The sequence below is a fragment of the Octopus bimaculoides genome, chromosome 7 (assembly GCF_046866305.1).
Source record: "Octopus bimaculoides isolate indiv1 chromosome 7, ASM4686630v1, whole genome shotgun sequence".
In the NCBI taxonomy this organism is placed as follows: domain Eukaryota; kingdom Metazoa; phylum Mollusca; class Cephalopoda; order Octopoda; family Octopodidae; genus Octopus; species Octopus bimaculoides.
The window spans coordinates 13689881-13709151 of NC_142934.1; the positions used below are offsets into that span (position 1 = coordinate 13689881).

A 19271-nucleotide genomic window follows, 5' to 3' on the forward strand; every position below is an offset into this window, starting at 1 on the left:
CATTTACACAAAGCAAATGACTCAAAGTTTTTGCTATACAAGAAAACTAAAGGGTGACAACGTAATAATTTTCCTTGAATGAATAAATTCCACTGAGCACTCTTTTTCTTTTGCCCATATAAATAGTGTGTGTGTGTTCAGGCTCTCATATATTCAAGTACTGAAACATTTTTTTTTTTTTTTAATGGAGAATATTGATGCTCTGGTGAGAGATGAAAATTTAAGCTGAGTCACCTCCATGCAAAAAGGCTGATTACTAAGGATAGAGAACTTTGGCTTCTAGTAAGTTAACTGTATTTTAAATAGTATATCTATTAAAGGGGCACTCCTTGTTTTCAGTAAAAAAAAAAAGTTTGAATACGTCTATTATAACCAGTGCAATATAAATAAGATCTTGAAAATGCTTGCCAAGGCAAAAATAAGTTGGCATAAGTAGAAAACTGGATAACGTCTGAAACAAGATCTTGCTCTTTAATTTCACTCAATGTATAATGTACATACATATATACAGATAATCTAGCAGCCTTTGTAGATGGTAAGCTGCAAAGCAATCATTATATAAAGTTACATTACTCAAGAACATTCTTTCATAAACATTTCTACAACTACTACTACTACTACTACTACTTTTTCTTCAATACAATTTGATTTCCAAATATGTAACCAAATAGTTGTAGGAATACAATAAGTTTATTTACTCTTTTTTTTCTTTTTCAGAGATTCATTTGTAACTCATTAAAATCTTTATCGATTCACATTAATATTTCTTTTGATAACAATGAAATAAAAATTTTAAAAAAATAAAAAGAATGAATGTTATAGTTTTCCATTTCCATTTACCTAAACTTCATACAGTCCACGCCTGTGTAAGAACCACATTACTACAAGTCCACAGGAGTGCCTCTATGTAGACATTTGACTTGCTAGAATTATCATCCCCCCCACCCACCCACCCACCCACCCACCCACCCACACACAAACAAAAAATGAAATGGATCTCAGTCAGAATTTCAAACAATGAGGTTTCAGTTATTTGATGACCAGAGCCACCTACTCATTGAATTAGTTATATAAGCGGGTGAGTATTGCAGAAGCTACCAAGCTATACTCACTCACAGCAGGCTAGATCGAGACCTAGACAGTTTCTTTAGCAGATTCAAGTAGCCAGGTTGAAGATTGAAACTTTCACAAGGCTACATGATTCATTAATATTTTAATCATTTCAGATAACAAAAGATATTTATGAAGATAATTTCTTTATTGATAGTTAATGGCTTTTAGATCAGTGCCAGAGATTATAACATTGAAAATATTGTGAAGTTATTACACTGCTAACACCCCCGAGAAAGGATAAACATCGTGGTCTCATTCTCCCTCCCTTTATAAATCCAAAGTCTCCTATGGAAAAAGAAAAAAAAAAAAATCAATAACTCAGTAGTTATGAAGTAACTTAGAAATTCAATTGATAAATAACAGAGCTTGCTAATGTTGAACATCAGTTTATTAATTTTATTTTAAATCAATTTATTAAAACTCAAATGGTTGTTTTTGAATATTACAGAAAACTAACAACAGTCATGGAAAAATACAGAAAAGAACTTATTTAACCAGATTTGATAATAGCCCATTACTAATTTTACAAGAGCTTCCTCTGCTTTCAACAGGTCATTCACACCCACTTAGTTTCAAGAAACAATGTTCTAAATGCTACAGAGAAAGCAACAAATATAAAAAAATTAAATAAAATAGCCAGAACTCAGAATTATGTTGAAATCAGAATTTCAATAAAAATGTTCCAAGTTAATATTGATAGGATTCACATAGCAAAAGAGGCGTCTAAAATTTCCTTGTCGTCTTCAGTTTCAGGCCAGCTGTTAGATTTGCAATGATTTTAGCTGGCTTTCATCTTTAAAGAATTCAATGCACCACTGATGTCTTTCATCGCATTTGTTATCGTATTCTGCACACACACACACACACACACACTTTTCGGATGTACTTCACAATAATATTTCTCTAAATAGTAATTCATAAAGTACCAGATCAAAGAGAATGTTTTATTCAACCAAAAGCATTGTTCTAACCCCCAAAAGGGCTTTAAATCTTCAAACAACAAAACTTCCCAACAACTAGGTGTAACATAATCAACATTATTTCAACTATCTGAAAAAAAGGAACCAGGAGATAATTACAATAGGCAGTTTGACAAGTGTGAACGTCTCCTAAAGTAGTAACAGCAACAAATCTGAAAGCTTTTCCAGTGGAATTTGTCAACATTTGATTGGTTCGACTTTCATATGAAATTTTGATCATTTAAAAGATGACATGACTAACAACCATTAATTGCTAATTCCTATCTAGGAATAATAATGAAAAATAAGCCATGGCGATGTCCACAAAAACATGACAGGACAAGTTAATCATGTGAATGGAAAATAAGAATTAAATTCGGGAAACAGCAAAAGAAAAAAAAAATACCAAAATAAAACACCAGAAATGAAAATGTATATAATCTTTACTATTGAAACCTGTTGTTCCCTTCCACCTCCTCTCTGCCTCTCCTCATCACCTCTGGTGAAGTTAATGTCATCATCATCAATGTCTTTATTATCATCCTTATTAATTGCTCTATATTTGTTTTTTGTTTTTTTTTCTCATTGTATAACCCCCCAATTCAGTCCTAATTGAATAGTCCTCAAATCAAAAGAGTTCCAACCATGACCATCCCTATATCTTTTACCAGGGATGTGGAGTCGGAAACGATTAAGGAGTAGCTGGAGTCAGAGTCGGTAAAATAGACCACAATCACTTAATTACATAGAGAAGTTGGAGGTACCAATAGTAGAAGAGTCAGAATCAAAGTTTTGTTTCAACGCTACAGCCCTGTCTTTTAGTTATCTATATATATATATATATATATATATATATATATATACATGCATGGATATAGGCACAGACATGACTGTGTGGTTAAGAAGCTTGTTTCCCAAACATGTGATCTTGGGTTCAGTCCTACTACATGACACCTTGAGCATGTGTCTTCTCTTATAGCACTGGGCCAACTAAAGCCTTGCAAGTGGATTTGGCAGACAGAAACTGCAAGAAGCCCATTGTGTGTGTGTGTGTGTGTGTGTGTGTGTGTGTGTGTGTGTGTGTGTGTGTGTGTGTGTGTGTGTGTACATGCGCACATGTATGTGTCCTTGTCTACACATCGCATGATGGATATAAATGAACATCATCATCATACAAGTGAGACTGTTCATTTCCAGTCTTCTGTGAAACACATCTACCTATGGGAAAATATTAACTTGCTTGGAAACAGGTGAGGATTGACAACAGAAAGGACATCCAACCATAGGAAATTTAATCTCAACAAATTTCATCCGATCCAAGCAAACACGGAATAGTCAACGTTACATATTGATGAGGAGAGCTACACTGCCCAATGTGTACTTCCATTCTAAGAGATATACTCTTTTACTCTTACTTGTTTCAGTCATTTGACTGCAGCCATGCTGGAGCACTGCCTTTAGTCGAGCAAATTGACCCCAGGACTTAATCTTTGTAAGCCTAGTACTTATTCTATCGGTCTATTTTGCCGAACTGCTAAGTTACAGGGATGTAAACACACCAGCATCGGTTGTCAAGCGATGTTGGGGGGACATATACACACACATACATACATATCGACAAGCTTCTTTCAGTTTCCATCTACCAAATCCACTCACAAGGCTTTGGTTGGCCCGAGGCTATAGTAGAAGACATTTGCCCAAGGTGCCACGCAGTGGGACTGAACCCAGAACCATGTGGTTGATAAGCAAGCTACTTACCACACAACCACTCCTACGCCTATATGGTTACTATTTCTCGATAGACATCACTCCTATGTTTTGTATTAAGGAAGAATCCTTTTATCAAATCATAAGAAATTTTCTAAATATATAACATTCTCAAACTCTTCACATTTCCACATCTATTATCGAAGTTAAACAATTTTTTCTCTCCTTTCAGTGAAAATTAAATGTTTTGTCATTTCAAAAGAAAAATATCAGATTTTCAAAATTAATAACTTTACTAAGAAATATTCATTTGAACAAATTGTATCATTCCTAAGGTTGTAAATGTTCTAATCATAAAAGAATTCTTTTCTTTTAATGTAACCATCTGTTTTCTTTCTTTCTTTCTTTCTTTTTTTTTTTGTTTTTGCTTTATCACATAAGTATTTTTTCTAGTATTTTTTTAATTTTTTTTTTTACAAAAACCATTCAGAAGTGTCTTAATTGCAGCTCTGTCTAATTCATGTCATCATTAAAAAAAACACAGGTTAAAAGAGTGAAAAGTATTTGAATTAGAGACAGCATAACTATTCTCAGTAGATTTAGTTTCTTTCCGATTAATTTTCAACTACAAAAATTTAAAGACAGGTAAAAGATTGTACATGAGGTAGCATGAGCAATAATTTTGAATAAAAACATATAGACAGTAGAGGAAACTCTTTAGTTCTAGTAGCTTTCTATTTCTGGTGATATGATAAAATGCACCCTGTCCATGATAGAAAGTGGTTTGCAAATCCATCCATCCATCACCTCTCTCTCTCTAGAAATTAAAACAATAACAGAGATAGGTGATTTTTTTGTGCGTATCAAATGATGAAGCAGCATGATGTTGTGCCAAGATAGACTTGTCCAAACTATAACAGCGGAGGAGAGAGAAGACAAAAGTTAAAACAATGATGATGACTGGATTAGCATTTGACACAAGTTTTATTCTCTTTCAAATGATTAACTTCAACACAATCTAGATATTAATACCAGTATCCGGTGTACTGAACCAATGCTCCTTTTTATTTTTGTTTTCTTTCTCCTGTCTTTTACTATTACCACTTCAACTAACACATCATAATTTCCACTTCCATTGCTCCCTCTCTCTCTCTCTCTCTCTCTCTATCTATCTTGTCTGTCACTCACCATCATTTTTAGTATCACTATAACTATAAACAACCACAGTTCTCAGTTTTTACTATCAAAAACCCATGGAAATTCCATGGATTTTGCTGGTCATTCATTACAATAAAAAGCTAGGTTGAGAATATTGGATCCTTATATATATATATATACATATATATATATACTTTTATTCTTTTGCTTGTTTCAGTCATTTGACTGCAGCCATGCTGAAGAACCACCTTTAGTTGAACAAATCGACCTCAGGACTTATTCTTTGTAAGTCTTGTATTTATTCTATTGGTCTCTTTTGCAGAACCGTTAAGTTATGGGGATGTAAACACACCAACATCGATTGTCAAGCAATATTAGGAGAACAAACACAAACACACAAATACATATATGTGTGTGTGCGTATACAACAGGCTTCTTTCAGTTTCCATCTACCAAATCCACTAACAAAGAATTGATCAGCCCGAGGCTATGGCAGAAGACACTTGCCCAAGGTGCCACACAGTGGGACTGAACCTGGAACCATGTAGTTGGGAAGCAAGCTTCTTACCACACAGCCACTCCTGTGTATATACATATACAGGAGTGTATATATATATATATATATATATATATATATATATATATATATATATATATATATATATATATATACATACAGGGTGTGGTAAATAAACTGTTGTCCAAATTATGCAAAAATGAAAATAACATTGACATCTCATTTTAACAGATATATTTACCAACATTACATGAAAATATCTTCAAATACTAAAGAGTACATTTATTCAATTAAATTGCCATTGGCTTCAACCATGGCCTCCAGACGACTTTAGAATCTCCTGCAACTCTTCTGGACAGGCTCCTTGTTTAAGTTAGTGAACGCTGCCATAATCCTTGCCTTCAGTTCATCTTTGGTGTTATAAGGAGTTTTGTTGGTCTCTCACTCAACTGCACCCCACACATAATAATCAAGGGGGTTGCAGTCTGGGGAGTTAGGTGGCCAGATGTTAGGGGTGATGTGGTCGCAGAAATTGTCTGAAATGAAAGCCATGACTGGGTTCTCCTGCTAGGTGCAGAGTTCTGTTGCCAGACATAGGGTCTTCTAGCAACCACCCTCTTCACCCAGGGCAGCACTACCTCCTCCAGGTATTTGATGCAGGCCTGTGTGCAGAGTCAGAGGCTGTGTGGGGAAAATGAATGGAGGCATAACGTCACCATCCTGAGTGATCATTCCAAACACCATGATGTTGACTGGATGTTTGATTTTATCACTCTCAGTATGTCCTCAGATTGACACCCAAATACTCTGAAATGTTTGTATAGGAGCTTCCAGTGTGAATACCAAGCAGTACAGCATGTTGTTTCTAAATTTTTGGCAGAATGAGTTACGTCATGGTGCTGTTTTTCTCACAGACAGTGCCCAACTGACCCTATTATATCTTGTGGTCGATAAAATCAAAAGCAAACAATGCACATGCATGAAATTAGAAATATTTACCCATCACACCCCATATATATATATATATATATATATATAAAATATGGGCATTACTTTTACACTTAAGTTTTGTGAAAGTTATCAAAAATCAACATAATCTTCAATGTTCAAAGGTTGTCTTAGATTAATGACAGAAAGTACCTGTGGGATGAAGTGGTTTCCTCAGACATAGTCTTAGGTACAAAGTGATGCAAGGTTAAGATTCACAGAAAGATGTGGTACCGCAGACGCATTTAACATGTAACCAGCATCAAAATCCAGGATAAAGCCATTTGATGAAAATTGATGATGATGATAATGAATGGTAACAGTGACAACAGACAACAATGTCCTCATTAAATAGAAAATTAAACTTGAAAGTGTACACAATGTTTTGCAGAATGATTACAGGAAATCTAATTTAATATGAGTGGAAAACATATGTACAATGTCTGAAGACAAATATAATTTCCACCACCACCGCCCTCACTAGTACTAGTCACAGCAATCTCCACCAAAGACAAAAATCCTTAACATAAAACCCTTTCTCATTCCTAGGTAACAGTAATTGTGAGAAGACTAAGGAGGATTTCTGGGGGGTTATTGATACACACAATTAACAAACCTGCAGACATTGTGGCAACTAATAGCTTCCTATTTCAAATCTTCCGTGTTCTATTTTTAAACCCCAATGTACATCGAGTGAAAGTAAATGATATCATAAGGGTGGGGCGGGTATAGAGGAAAAGCCATCAAAATTTTACATGTGATGTTGTTGGTGAATGCTTCATTGAAACTCCATGATCAAAGAATGGAAACAGGAAATATGAGATAAAATACAACTGAGTTGTTGTCGTATGAAACATCTAAGAGAATTCAGAACGACTAATATCCTGTAATAAAAATAATAAGTGTATACCCAACCTCCAAAGATAAAAATTATCACAACTGCTGCCATGCTCTCGTGATTCCCTAGTGTTGAAAAGAATATCTATAAACTAATTTGAATATGAAGAGGCTTGAGATAAATTTCTTTCTAAAGTAAATATAAAGGAATTGTGAAATATTGATATTATATCAACAGCCTTTAATTTTCTTTCATCAATAAGATTCAAGAAAATTATGGAGCAATAAATATTTAAAAATAAAAAGAAAAAAGATACAGTAAAACATTTAAATATGAAGGTGAAAATAAAAATTCATTTTCCTCTTCATATGCAATGGAGAAATGAGAAAAGCTCAGATATAGGCATGCTGGTAATAAATACCTGCAGCATTTCATCTTATCCCCTTTCATAAAACAACCATACTAACATTTTATAAATGAACCACCTTTTTACCCTCAATGGGGTTAGCCAGTTACTATCCTATACTTTCTTACCATCAAGCTGACAATAAACAGCTCATTCCCCAGTTTTGCTTTTGTTCTTTTTTGTTGGTTCTTTTATTTTTCCCCTTATTTTTTTTTTCCCCCCTTCCATCTTTGTTGACCATTTAAAATGTTCTGAAGCAGAACATATTTCTGATACACAAGCACACAAACTGTGTACTTTTTTTAAAAAAGAAAAACTCTTTCTTGCAATTACTAATCAAGCACAGGCATGACTATGAGGTTAAGAAGCTTGCTTTGCAACCACGCGGTTCCAAGTTCAGTCCCACTGTGCAGTACCTTGGGCAAATGTCTTCTTTAGCCTCAGGCTGACCAATGCCTTGTGAGTGAATGTGGTAGACAGAAATTGTGTTCTTGAGAAAAACACTTTCATCTCACATTGTTTCAATCAATCCAATCAGCTGTAAAGGAGTTCTAGCAAAAACCAGGAAGTTAACCTTTCAATGACAGGTGCTCCTTTCAGAAAGGAGTGTTGAAACCAGGTTAAGGCTCCAGCCTTATTAGTTCTAGGGCTCCTGATAGACTTTGGCTAAGCTAAGAGATTACAAAAAGAACAACCAGTTTTGTGAGCTGATGGATATAGCATGTTGGTTAGTGAATCTTTGCCAATCAGTAAAAACATCCTTTTTAACTGGGGTTAGGCCCTACATGGCCTACAAAGAGCTAGCAAGTGATAAGGAATGGGGCTGACAAAGGAGGCTTTTGAGATACAATTTTAGTAACGTTATATTTAAAATGATCACCATGGGTAAACATCAAAATTGAAGTGACTGCCATTTCTAGCAAACACCAAGGTCTTTAATCGTGAAATGTTCAGGTGTAAGGTTGGCATGATGCAAATCTGTTCTTTTGATGTTTAGGGATGGTGCCTTGGTATTGTTCAAGTTGACTAGATTGTTAAAATACAAGTGTGATGTGAAGTGTCTGGAGTGTGTGCAGACAAACCCTCAGTGCATAGGCTTAATGAATAATAAAGGGGAGTAGAAATGTATAGATAAAAACAAAATCCTGGCAATTTTTATAACCATGTTTCCTCAGTAGCTCTAGTAAATTTTTATGTCTCAAATTATACACGTCATTTAAAAATTCATTCAACAAACCATCACCATAAGGGCTATGGGAAAAGGGAAGTTGAAAACAGTTACAGTGAACTTTAGTTTCACAAATGAAAATTAAATTTTAAAATTTCCTTTTTTTTTTTTTTTTTTTTAAATATGCTATTAATTTTGACTCCTAGCAACCCAACATGCAAGAGAGCTCTGATGTGTCTCTCTGCCAACCCTCAAATATATTTTCATTTTTATTGCCTACTAAAGGCAGTGAGCCAGCAGGATCATTACAGCTTCAAGAGTGGGGTAGGGGTATGCTTTGTGGCATTTGTTCTGGATCATATCATTCTGAGTTCAAATCCCACTATGATCAAATGTGTCCGTCAGCCCTCCAGGGTTGATAAATTCAAGCACCTGTCAAGTACTGGGAGTCAATAGCACCAACTAGTCCCATTCCCCTCAAAATTGCTAACCTTGTACCTAAATCAGAAACCATTATTATTGTTTACTAAAAACACAGAAGCAGTTGAAATATTAAACAGGGTCTGGATGCTGCCTTTTCTAAATGTATACATACCATACACCTTTAAAATAATCTCTAGCTCATTTGTACTCTATTCAGTAAGGTTAAATAAATCTAGAGTAAACTGTGAAAAGAATTAGGAATTTCATGATGCTAATTTCAATTGAATTCATATCTATGATCTTTGGCATTAAATTAAAATCCAACTTAAGACTGCTCAACTGCAAACCAATAGGTCTGGCAAAATAATTTGTGGTTAAGTGACCAAGATAATTTGGTGATGGTGGGACCTACCTACTGCTCACAATTATGTCAAGAAAAAGGTGATGAAAAAAGACTTGTACAACATTGTCACCTTCAAAAATGAAATAGTTTAACCCTTTCCTGACATTCATTTCTAATTACACTGGTTATGTATTTGAATTAGCTTTTAAAATAGGCACAGGTATGGCTGGGAAATTAAGAGGTTTGGTTTGCAACTTCATGGTCTGTGATTCAGTCCTACTGTGTAGCACCTTGGGTTAAGTGTCTTCTATTATAGCCCAGGGTTGACCACTGCTCTGTGAGTGAATTTAGTAGACAGAAACTGCTGAAACTTGTTGCATGTAGGTGTGTGTGATTTTGTGTTTGTCCCCTTGACAATTTGTGTTAGATTGTTCACGTTCTCATGACTTAACAGTTCAGCAACAGAAACTGATAAAATAAGTACCAGGCTGTAAAAGAAAAAGTATTAGTGTTGAACTGTTTGGCTAAACCCTTCACGGTGGTGTGCCAGCATAGCTGCAGTCCAATGATTCTAACATGTAAAAGGTAAATAATTGAAAATTTGGGGGCAGTTAGTAAAATAACTACACTTTTGAATTATTAAATTGATATTTGGAACTTAAGAAAATACTCCCATATAAAATTTGGATAGTTTTAACTTAGGAATGCTATGGAATGAGTAGAACAAGAAGTAGTCTCTTAGGCAGATTGATATCAAACCAATAAACTCAGAATATTTATATGTAGCCAAAGAAGGATTAATATCTCACTATTCTGATTCAATATTACCAATGATTGAACAGCTGTTACAGATAAAAAGGAAAATAGTCAATAGATATAAAACATTATAGTAAACTATTGGGATCGTTTCTACGCAAAGCTTCAATAAAATTGTTGTTTCATGTCCATAAATGAGAATTTCAAAGAAAACTAAATAGAATAATGTAGTTAAATTTATTTGAAAATTAATCATTACTTTGTTTAAAGGAATAGTTAACATCAAATAATTTACATCAAGAGAGACAGAGCAGACAGGAGATAACATTTATTTGAATAATAAATAATGATAATTATCTCTTCAACTACGATTACATCATTTTAGACTGAGGCTGTCATAAAGGTTAGGTCACTGTACCCTGAAAACTTTGATATCTTGCAAGCATTAGAAGCAGAATTAATCCTAACTAGCAATCATGAACATAGCTGGTGAAACTTGTAACTGGCGTTCAAAAGAAAATGAACAAGCATAGATACAATGATCATTTACAAAGAAAAATTTCTGCTTTTATTTCCTACACTGTAAGCAAAAGGAAAGCTATGATGCTCTGAAGTGCCAGACATGCCAAGTAGAAAAGTTAAGCCTTCATTTTGAATTGCTTTGTAGAATTAAATTACAACTTCTTTACATAAAACAATCATGCTATTTATACATGTTTAACCCCTTAGCATTTAAACCAGCCATATCCAGCCAAAATATTCTGCCTGTTTTAAGTTCAAACTGGCCGGATCCAGCCTCTCATACCTATCCTACAATGTTATTCTAAGAATAAAACAATCTCATCATTGAGATCTCAAAGCTATGAAATAATGCATGATCAATTCAAAACAATTTGAATAAATATGCATCGATTTTGACAGAATAATATGAATACTAAAAGGTTAATCATTGTTGTCATTGTTGCCACCATTGTCATCATTATTGTCTTAATGTTTATATTTCCACACTTACAAGGTCCAGATGAAATTCGTTGGGGCAGATTTTATACAGCCAGGTACTTTTCCTGTTGCCAACATTTCCACTGTTTCCAAGCAAGGTAATATTGCCCCCAAGTCCTCTGAACATGAACAGTAGAATAACTGGACATATATTTCCAGAAAATTGCAAGCAAATGACACTGCTTGTTCGACTGTGGGTTTTGTTTACAAATACAGCACAATTTAAGAACAAGGATATGCGCACACATGCGTGCGCACACACACACACACACACGCACAAACACACATAATTTCTTATATTTCTGTCCACCAAACCCACTCACAAGGCTTTGGTTAGTCCGGGGCTATAGCAGATGGCACTTGCTCAAAATATCAGAGGTACTAAACACTATTACATGGCTGGGGAACCAAACTTTTTAACTGTGTAACCATGCCTGTACCCTGATGTAATAAAACAATATTTAACATATTTATGAAAACTGGAGAAACACTGAAAAAAAGGGTTGAACTCAATTAAAAAAACCCAAAGTTTTGAAGCCTCCTGCAGCACAAGTTGGTTCTGTTTTCATACCAATAAAACAAAAATTCTAAATGATTGCATGAGTATTATCTATCGTTGGAGGAATATAGAAGGGAGTGGTGCTTAAGAAGGAATGGGATTCATGAGCTTGCAGCGGGGAAACAGCTACAAAAAGAAGGTTCTTCAGAAGAACAATCTTTCAAGATGAAAAATTTAGAAATTCCGGTTAAAACCCAAAGAAAAGGACACAATAGAAAATGTACATGTAATATTTTGTAGCCTCCCTAATTAGCTCAACTCTAGGATAGCATTGTAATCTTCAGGGATTACCAGGACTTCCATGTTTCTGCAGACGTTCATCCAAACACATATTATTGCATGTAGCTTCTGTGCTCATCGCTCACCTATACAGGAGAGAGAGAGAGATAGGAAGGTGGAACATAGATGTAATATTCTGTAACCTTCCTAATTAACACATGTAACAAACAATATAGCAGAACATCACTGGAAGATATGAACTTATACCTATATACTGCCAAGAAACAAAAGATCAAATATTCATTGAAGAAACGGGGCAGCTCATATTGTGCTATCTTGTACTTCCTCTTATCTGGCTTATTGCCACTGAAAACAAATGAGTTCGGCAGGTTTTACTGCATTTTATGACCAAAAGCAATACAACATTCTGCTTTGGCTATTTCTTTATCACTGCTACTTAACAGATAACAGATGAACTTCCTCCTTTCTTTTGTGTGTCTGTATGTGAGAGAGAAATTAAAATGTAAAATGGTCTAAAGTATAGCCAAATCTTACTCATGATAAAACAGCATCAAATGCATTAGAAGCCAATATTTTGTTCTTGTTGTTGCTCTTTTTAACCATGTAAAAGAAAACAAAGGTGATATATAACAATGTAACTTAATTAGACACATTCAAGGCCACAAATTCATAGAAATAAAAATAAGGTGGCACTGGCATCAACCATGCTCGAATGGTGCATTTTTAAATGCCACCAGCACAGGAGCCAGTCAGGCAGCACTGCACAGGAGCCAGTCAGTGGATATAATTAAGCAAGCAATATCAACTTTTCTCAGTACAGATCTGGAGAAGGTTGACCAAAATGTCTAAGACATGCCACTAACAATAGTGTTCGCAGTAGAATAAATAAGACAAGTACAGATATCTAAGAACAGCTTATTTAAAATCAAAATCAATGAAATTCACAACACCAACAAGGAGGCCCTATTGTTCAAACATGAGATGTATTAATGAGGAAGAGTTTTGATTAAAGTATTTTGCAAATCTTTAGACAGTATCACTACTGAAGTTGTTGTACTACAATAAACTTAAAAATTGGCTGACAATAACACATAAAAAAAAAAAATCATTGCCCTATACTACAGATGGCACCCATGCTCAAAGGGGCAAGAAAAATGGGTGTTAAAATTGATGGGAACATAACAACTCAGTAATGTTACTGATGCATTTTGAAAATTTAGTTGCCAAGAAATGTTTCACCTGTTTTAAATGAAACAGTGAAGCCAGTAAAAAATATATCAGCATTATCAAAGCTAATGCTAAATATGAGCATCTCTTTAAACAGTTTTGTGAGTGTCAAGACGAAACCCAAGGATGAGGGGTTAGTTAAGGCTATTTTTAAAATAAAAGGAATCGTGATGGGGCTCTGTGATGAGACAAAAATTAAATGCCCACGTTCAGCTGGTTTTGGAGAGACAGGATAATTCGTAACCGTTCTCACCTTAATGTTTAGTAGAATGTAGTTTGGTGCTTTAAGTGACTTGCTAGAAGGGGGGGGGGGGTACAATTCAATTAGATATCACAAAATAAGGAGATTTAAGACAGAAGCTAAGCACTTGAAATCAAAACTATTTATAATAAACATCAAGCTGAAGAATCTCACTAGCCTGAGATGATCAAATTTTGAATTTGTTATATTTTTTCACCAAATATTACTTGAAAACCAACTTGAAAACAAATAGGAATTGATGCAACATACTGCTTCAAGAAGCTTCACTTAATCCATCATAGTATGGAAGAAGCAGGCATAAAATCAACAAAGATGGTCAGTGAGGAGAGGGGCTATTATACATGATTGTGTGTAAAAAAAAAAAAAGTTAATCAGTAAAAAAAAAAAAAAAAATTAATGCCTTCAAGGAAAAAATTAATTATGGTGTTTGCTCTGTCCAAGTTGCATAGAGATTCCCTTCTCACTCTCATTAACAGAAATATTTTAAGTTTATGATTGGCTCCTTGAAAACTAGTTGCCAATGATGTTTTAATTCACAGAATGAAAAATGAAAAATCAATAAATGTCACAAAGTTAAGTTTGTTTACTTCTTGTTCATTTCTTTTTTTTTATGGTTAATTAATATAGATCAATATATTTCATTTTGTTATAATAAATCTGATTATTAAAGATTTACATCATAGACATGCTATCCTGCAATATTTTTGAAAGACAAGCTGAAATTAAAAAAACAACAACAAATTGACAAGTTGCAGAGTACAAATTATGAAAACATAAGTTTGTTATTAAACTTACTCTAGTGTTATTTCGTTCTGCTTTCAATTCTGATATTTCTTCCTCCCTTTCTAATAGCTGTTCTCGAGCAGCACTCAATTCTTTAGTAATAGTAGCAAATTCCTGAAAATGCAAGAAAGATTCCATCAGTGAATTTCAATTTCCATATTTTTAAAATAATTGAAATGATTATGATTAAAACATTCACAAAAACTATGTATAAGCAAAGAGGAAAACTGTTTTGTAGAAACATTGCCATCAATGCCACAAAAGAAACAAACATTGACAATATAAGAGGAGAATGTTGATAAACAATACTAAATTATTTCTATAATTTTCTCCTATCTGTTTTAATGAAGCAAAAACAAAAACGAAAAATTATATCAAAACAACTAATAAAAGTTCCATTAGGTTAATTACATCTAATATGATTTTTCAATTAATACAATTAATATATTTATAACAATATAAATATACTGGCAGTAAAAATGTGCATGCATGCATACACACTCTCTCTCTCTCATATATATATATATATATATCTATATCCAGCTCGCACAGATGTACCCTTACCATACACATACCATTAAGTAGCATCTTTTAAAACACAGAAAATCAGTTTACTTCATGTAAGAAAATTTGGAATGAGCATAGATTCATTTATAAAATGTTGAACTTAACAGTTGTTTCTAGAAATATTAGGATGGTAACAGAATTTTAAAATTCATAAAAATTATTTTATGAATTTAAAACCTGGAAAAAGAAACTCCTTGCCTACTGGTATGAGACAAATACCATTATGTGATGAAGGGTAAATTAACACCTATCAAGGGAAGAAATCTTTTTATAGTGCTATTTTACTCTTCATTGACCTATACACAAAAACTGAAGCATTTCACATTTGAATCTATTATGCTGAAGTAGATATTCACTTTACAAATGCAGGTATCTCTTATAAGTTGCTTGATCTGTGAGAAATAACCAAATCTTACATAAATCACATAATAACATCTTTAAAATGGAAAGACATTAGATAAAGTAATCCTAGATACACTATGCATGAAAGGAAAATAAAAGGATCATGGCTATAGGTGTACTGGATCAGGCTGACCTAGGTTTAAACAATATCAGAGCCAACAGATATTTGGACAGTGAAACCAATGAATGCACAAGATAGGATGCTAGGAGACAGAAGGCAGATTTGTAATGATCAAGCTATGATATAAAATGACTAATATAAAATGAACTTGTAGCTAATGACAACCAAGGTACACTAGAAGAAAACAATGAAAGCATTAATGAAGTGGATAAGAGTCCTCACTTTCAATTTAGAGTTTGCATTTCACAGGAAGTGCCAGCACTATATTCTAGGACAAGAAACTTAAGCCATCTTACCTAATTTAGTAATTATCATTCACTCTTAAGCTTTTACATGCTAGAATAATTTGTGCAAAATCTACAAATGCACACGTGTTCTCAGAGCAGATGTTCTAAGACAGGAACTTAGCTACTTCATTATCAAGACTTGCTTGTTTGACTGAACCCAATAGAATACACTGCACATGTGCAAACAAGCTTAACCATTTAGCTATGCGTAAAATTAGAACCACAAAATAATATTACTTTGGTGCTAAAGAAAAGAATATGCAATTTAGGCACAGAAAATTTTAATATATGCATTTGAAGATCCTCTGCTGTTGAAATGACATTTCGAAGCTTATGTTCACTCACTGATGCTAACTAATCTAGTGTTGTACATGGCTATCAATACCACAATATTGTATACTTCATTAGAATCACATAAAACCTTTTACACTAAGCACCGACAAATGAAGTCTTACAACTTAGTATTTTAACTAGCTTTGAAATACATTTATAAAAACAAACAAATAAAACAAACCCAATATTTACAATTCGCTCATGATCCGTTCAATTTATCAATATCTAGCTTTTAAAGGAAAATAAATATATATTTAGGTGTAATTCTGTTGATAAAATATCAAAGTTGGAAGGAAGACATACATGTATGAACATAAGTTTCACAATCTTTACATTGGATGTTTAAAGACACAACTCTAAATCATATGGCTTCATTAACCCCTTTCAGTATATGTTTTAATATCAGATATCTTAGATGCCTTTACTTGTTTTATTCTGCTGATTGGTTATGTAACATATGACAAGCAAAATCAATTCTTTTAGTTCACTCAGGCTTAAAAATATATAACAAACTACTCATACCAAGAACCATTGTCTACAGCTAAAAGAAAGCCATGATAACAAAATCTACTTCCAATACCTATTCCACTCAATCAATAGCTAATCATTTTAAACTACACTCTGTGTGTGTGTGTGTGTGTGTGTGTGTGTGTGTGTGTGTGTGTATGTATATATATATATATATATATATAGAGAGAGAGAGAGAGAGAGAGAGAGATAGAGAGTAAGAGAGAGAGAGAGAGAAAGAGAGAGAGAAAGAGAAAGAGAGAAAGAGAGAGAGAGACAAATTACTGAAGTCAAACAAAGTAGTGCCACTGGACTGGCTCCCGCGCAGGTGGCACATAAAATACACCATTTTGAGCGTGGCCATTGCCAGTACCGCCTGACTGGCCTTCGTACCGGTGGCACGTAAAAGCACCCACTACACTCTCGGAGTGGTTGGCGTTAGGAAGGGCATCCAGCTGTAGAAACTCTGACAAATCAGATTGGAGCCTGGTGTAGCCATCTGGTTCACCAGTCCTCAGTCAAATCGTCCAACCCATGCTAGCATGGAAAGCGGACGTTAAACAATGATGATGATGATGTACATTTGAGATTGTTGCACAAAAGATAAAAAGTGGATTTCATCTCTTACACAAATTCTTCCTTGGTTAAGGCATATCGAAATTTTGCCTAAGAAACGAAATTCCCTTTTTATCTTTTGCACAATTATCTGAAACCTGCATATTAAATGCATTGAAAATATTCCTACTTGGTTTAACACCATTATCATATACATTATATGACAACAATACAAACTAACCAGCCCTAACTCCATTCATACTGGTACTGTAACTAGGATTTGGAGTGGTGTGTTCTTTTTGATTTGAGTTGGAAATTCTGGTAATATGAATAGCTTCTAAGCATCTGTTTGTTATTCCCTCACCTGTCTCAATCTTTTGTTTTCTATATATTTGAACCATATCTATAGATGTTAAACATCTCATGTATTTGTCTCTATTTTCCATTATCCTTATGTTCTCCAAAACACATCTCACTTCTCCTTGGAATTATCACCATGCAAGTGTGAATACTAATTTCTTAGGCACTTATGTGACATTTGGCTACCCTGTAACTGTTCCTCTGGATCTTTCCTAGTAAACTGAACATATATATATATGGTTGGCGTTAGGAAGGGCATCCAGCTGTAGAAACTCTGCCAAATTAGATTGGAGCCTGGTGTTGCCATCCGGTTTCACCAGTCCTCAATCAAATCGCCCAACCCATGCTAGCATGGAAAGCGGACGTTAAACGACGACGATGATGATGATATATATATATGAATATTTCCTTTTAGTTTTGTAAGTAAAAGGAACAAATTTTATTTTCATAAAAAAAAAAAAAATCATTAATTAGACAACACATATTTCACAGGTATTGCTTGAAATGATTTTCCGAAATTGTTTAACTGTTCCAGTTTCACAATGCAGACATGTCACAGCTTTCAATATCATAACATAGTGTTAACTATTTATTGAGCACATTGTGTTATAATTCCTCAGATCAGATCTGGATATGTTGCGTTCAGTGTGTGTGTGTGTGTGTGTGTGTGTGTGTGTGTGTGTGTGTGTAAGAGAGAGTGAGAAAGAGGAGGTGGATAGAGGAAGAGTGGGAGTGAGTGAAACACCTCTTTTAAACATGTATTATAAACATAACCCATATTCTAGTTATCTTTTCTATCAACATTTCTTTCATATCCATTTAAATGAGTTCCAACTATTTTGTTGAAATTTAGGAAACTATTTTCCTAAATTAATCATCAATGTTTCTAAGACTGTCATAGTCTCATCTTCAGGATGAAGTGAAATTGGTGACTGTTGCTGCCTCTAGGCAGGTCTAAGGTAATTTGTGCAAACAAAATGATTAGCATTTATATTTTGTTAGATTTGAGTCCATAGTCAAGTGTTGTTTATTTTGGTTTGTGAAACAGTGCATCTTGCCTATGATCTCCACCTACCATAGCATTTTGTTGGCTGTGTTATGAACATTACTTCCATCACAAAACATCTAGTTTTGTGGAGGGATTCTGTAGAGCATCAAGTTGTTATCTACTAATGTTTTCCTCTGCTGTGTAGTAAATACATTACAATTGCTCTTTGTAAGTCTACGGTGAACTGACAGGAGGCAGTCATTACTTGTATGACCAACATTATCAGTTGCAGTTGTGAGGTTTACAGTTGAATTCATAAACCACATTGAGCACTCGCATCTTATCTGCAACTTAACAAGTTTGTGTTTTATTATTAATTTATATATATAGTATAGATAAGATTCAATATTTTTGTAGTATATTATTACCGTGTGGGGGCGGGGGTGGACAAGCAGCATCAAAGCATTTATAAATAAGTTAGACATGTATAATTAAGCAGAAAGATAGTCTATGGTAGTCCTTCTCAAATATATAGATGTCCAGAGGTTTAAGGAATAGGAAATATTACCTACTTCCTTTCTGCATAATTATGTATTTATATGCTTATTTGTATAACATATCTATAAATGCCTCTCCACGTTTTATTTTATCTTTACTTTTGTTAGCTCAACCACGTGGTTCCAGGTTCAGTCTTATCGCTTAGTAC

At 34.1% G+C, this 19271-nt stretch overlaps 1 protein-coding gene across 26 annotated transcripts in view; it reads right to left on the reverse strand.

The window, feature by feature from the left end:
- The window catches only part of LOC106869751 (liprin-alpha-1), a 323446-nt gene that overhangs the window by 196155 nt on the left and 108020 nt on the right, over positions 1-19271 (reverse strand). For all 26 annotated transcript variants that reach the window (XR_016242521.1, XR_016242520.1, XR_016242519.1 and 23 more), the window contains exon 2: positions 14458-14559. Coding sequence is in view for 22 of the 26 variants with exons in the window: in XM_089354797.1 (XP_089210923.1) it covers positions 14458-14559 (102 nt within the window). In the remaining 4 variants the exon portion in view is untranslated. The remainder of the gene's footprint in view (positions 1-14457; positions 14560-19271) is intronic.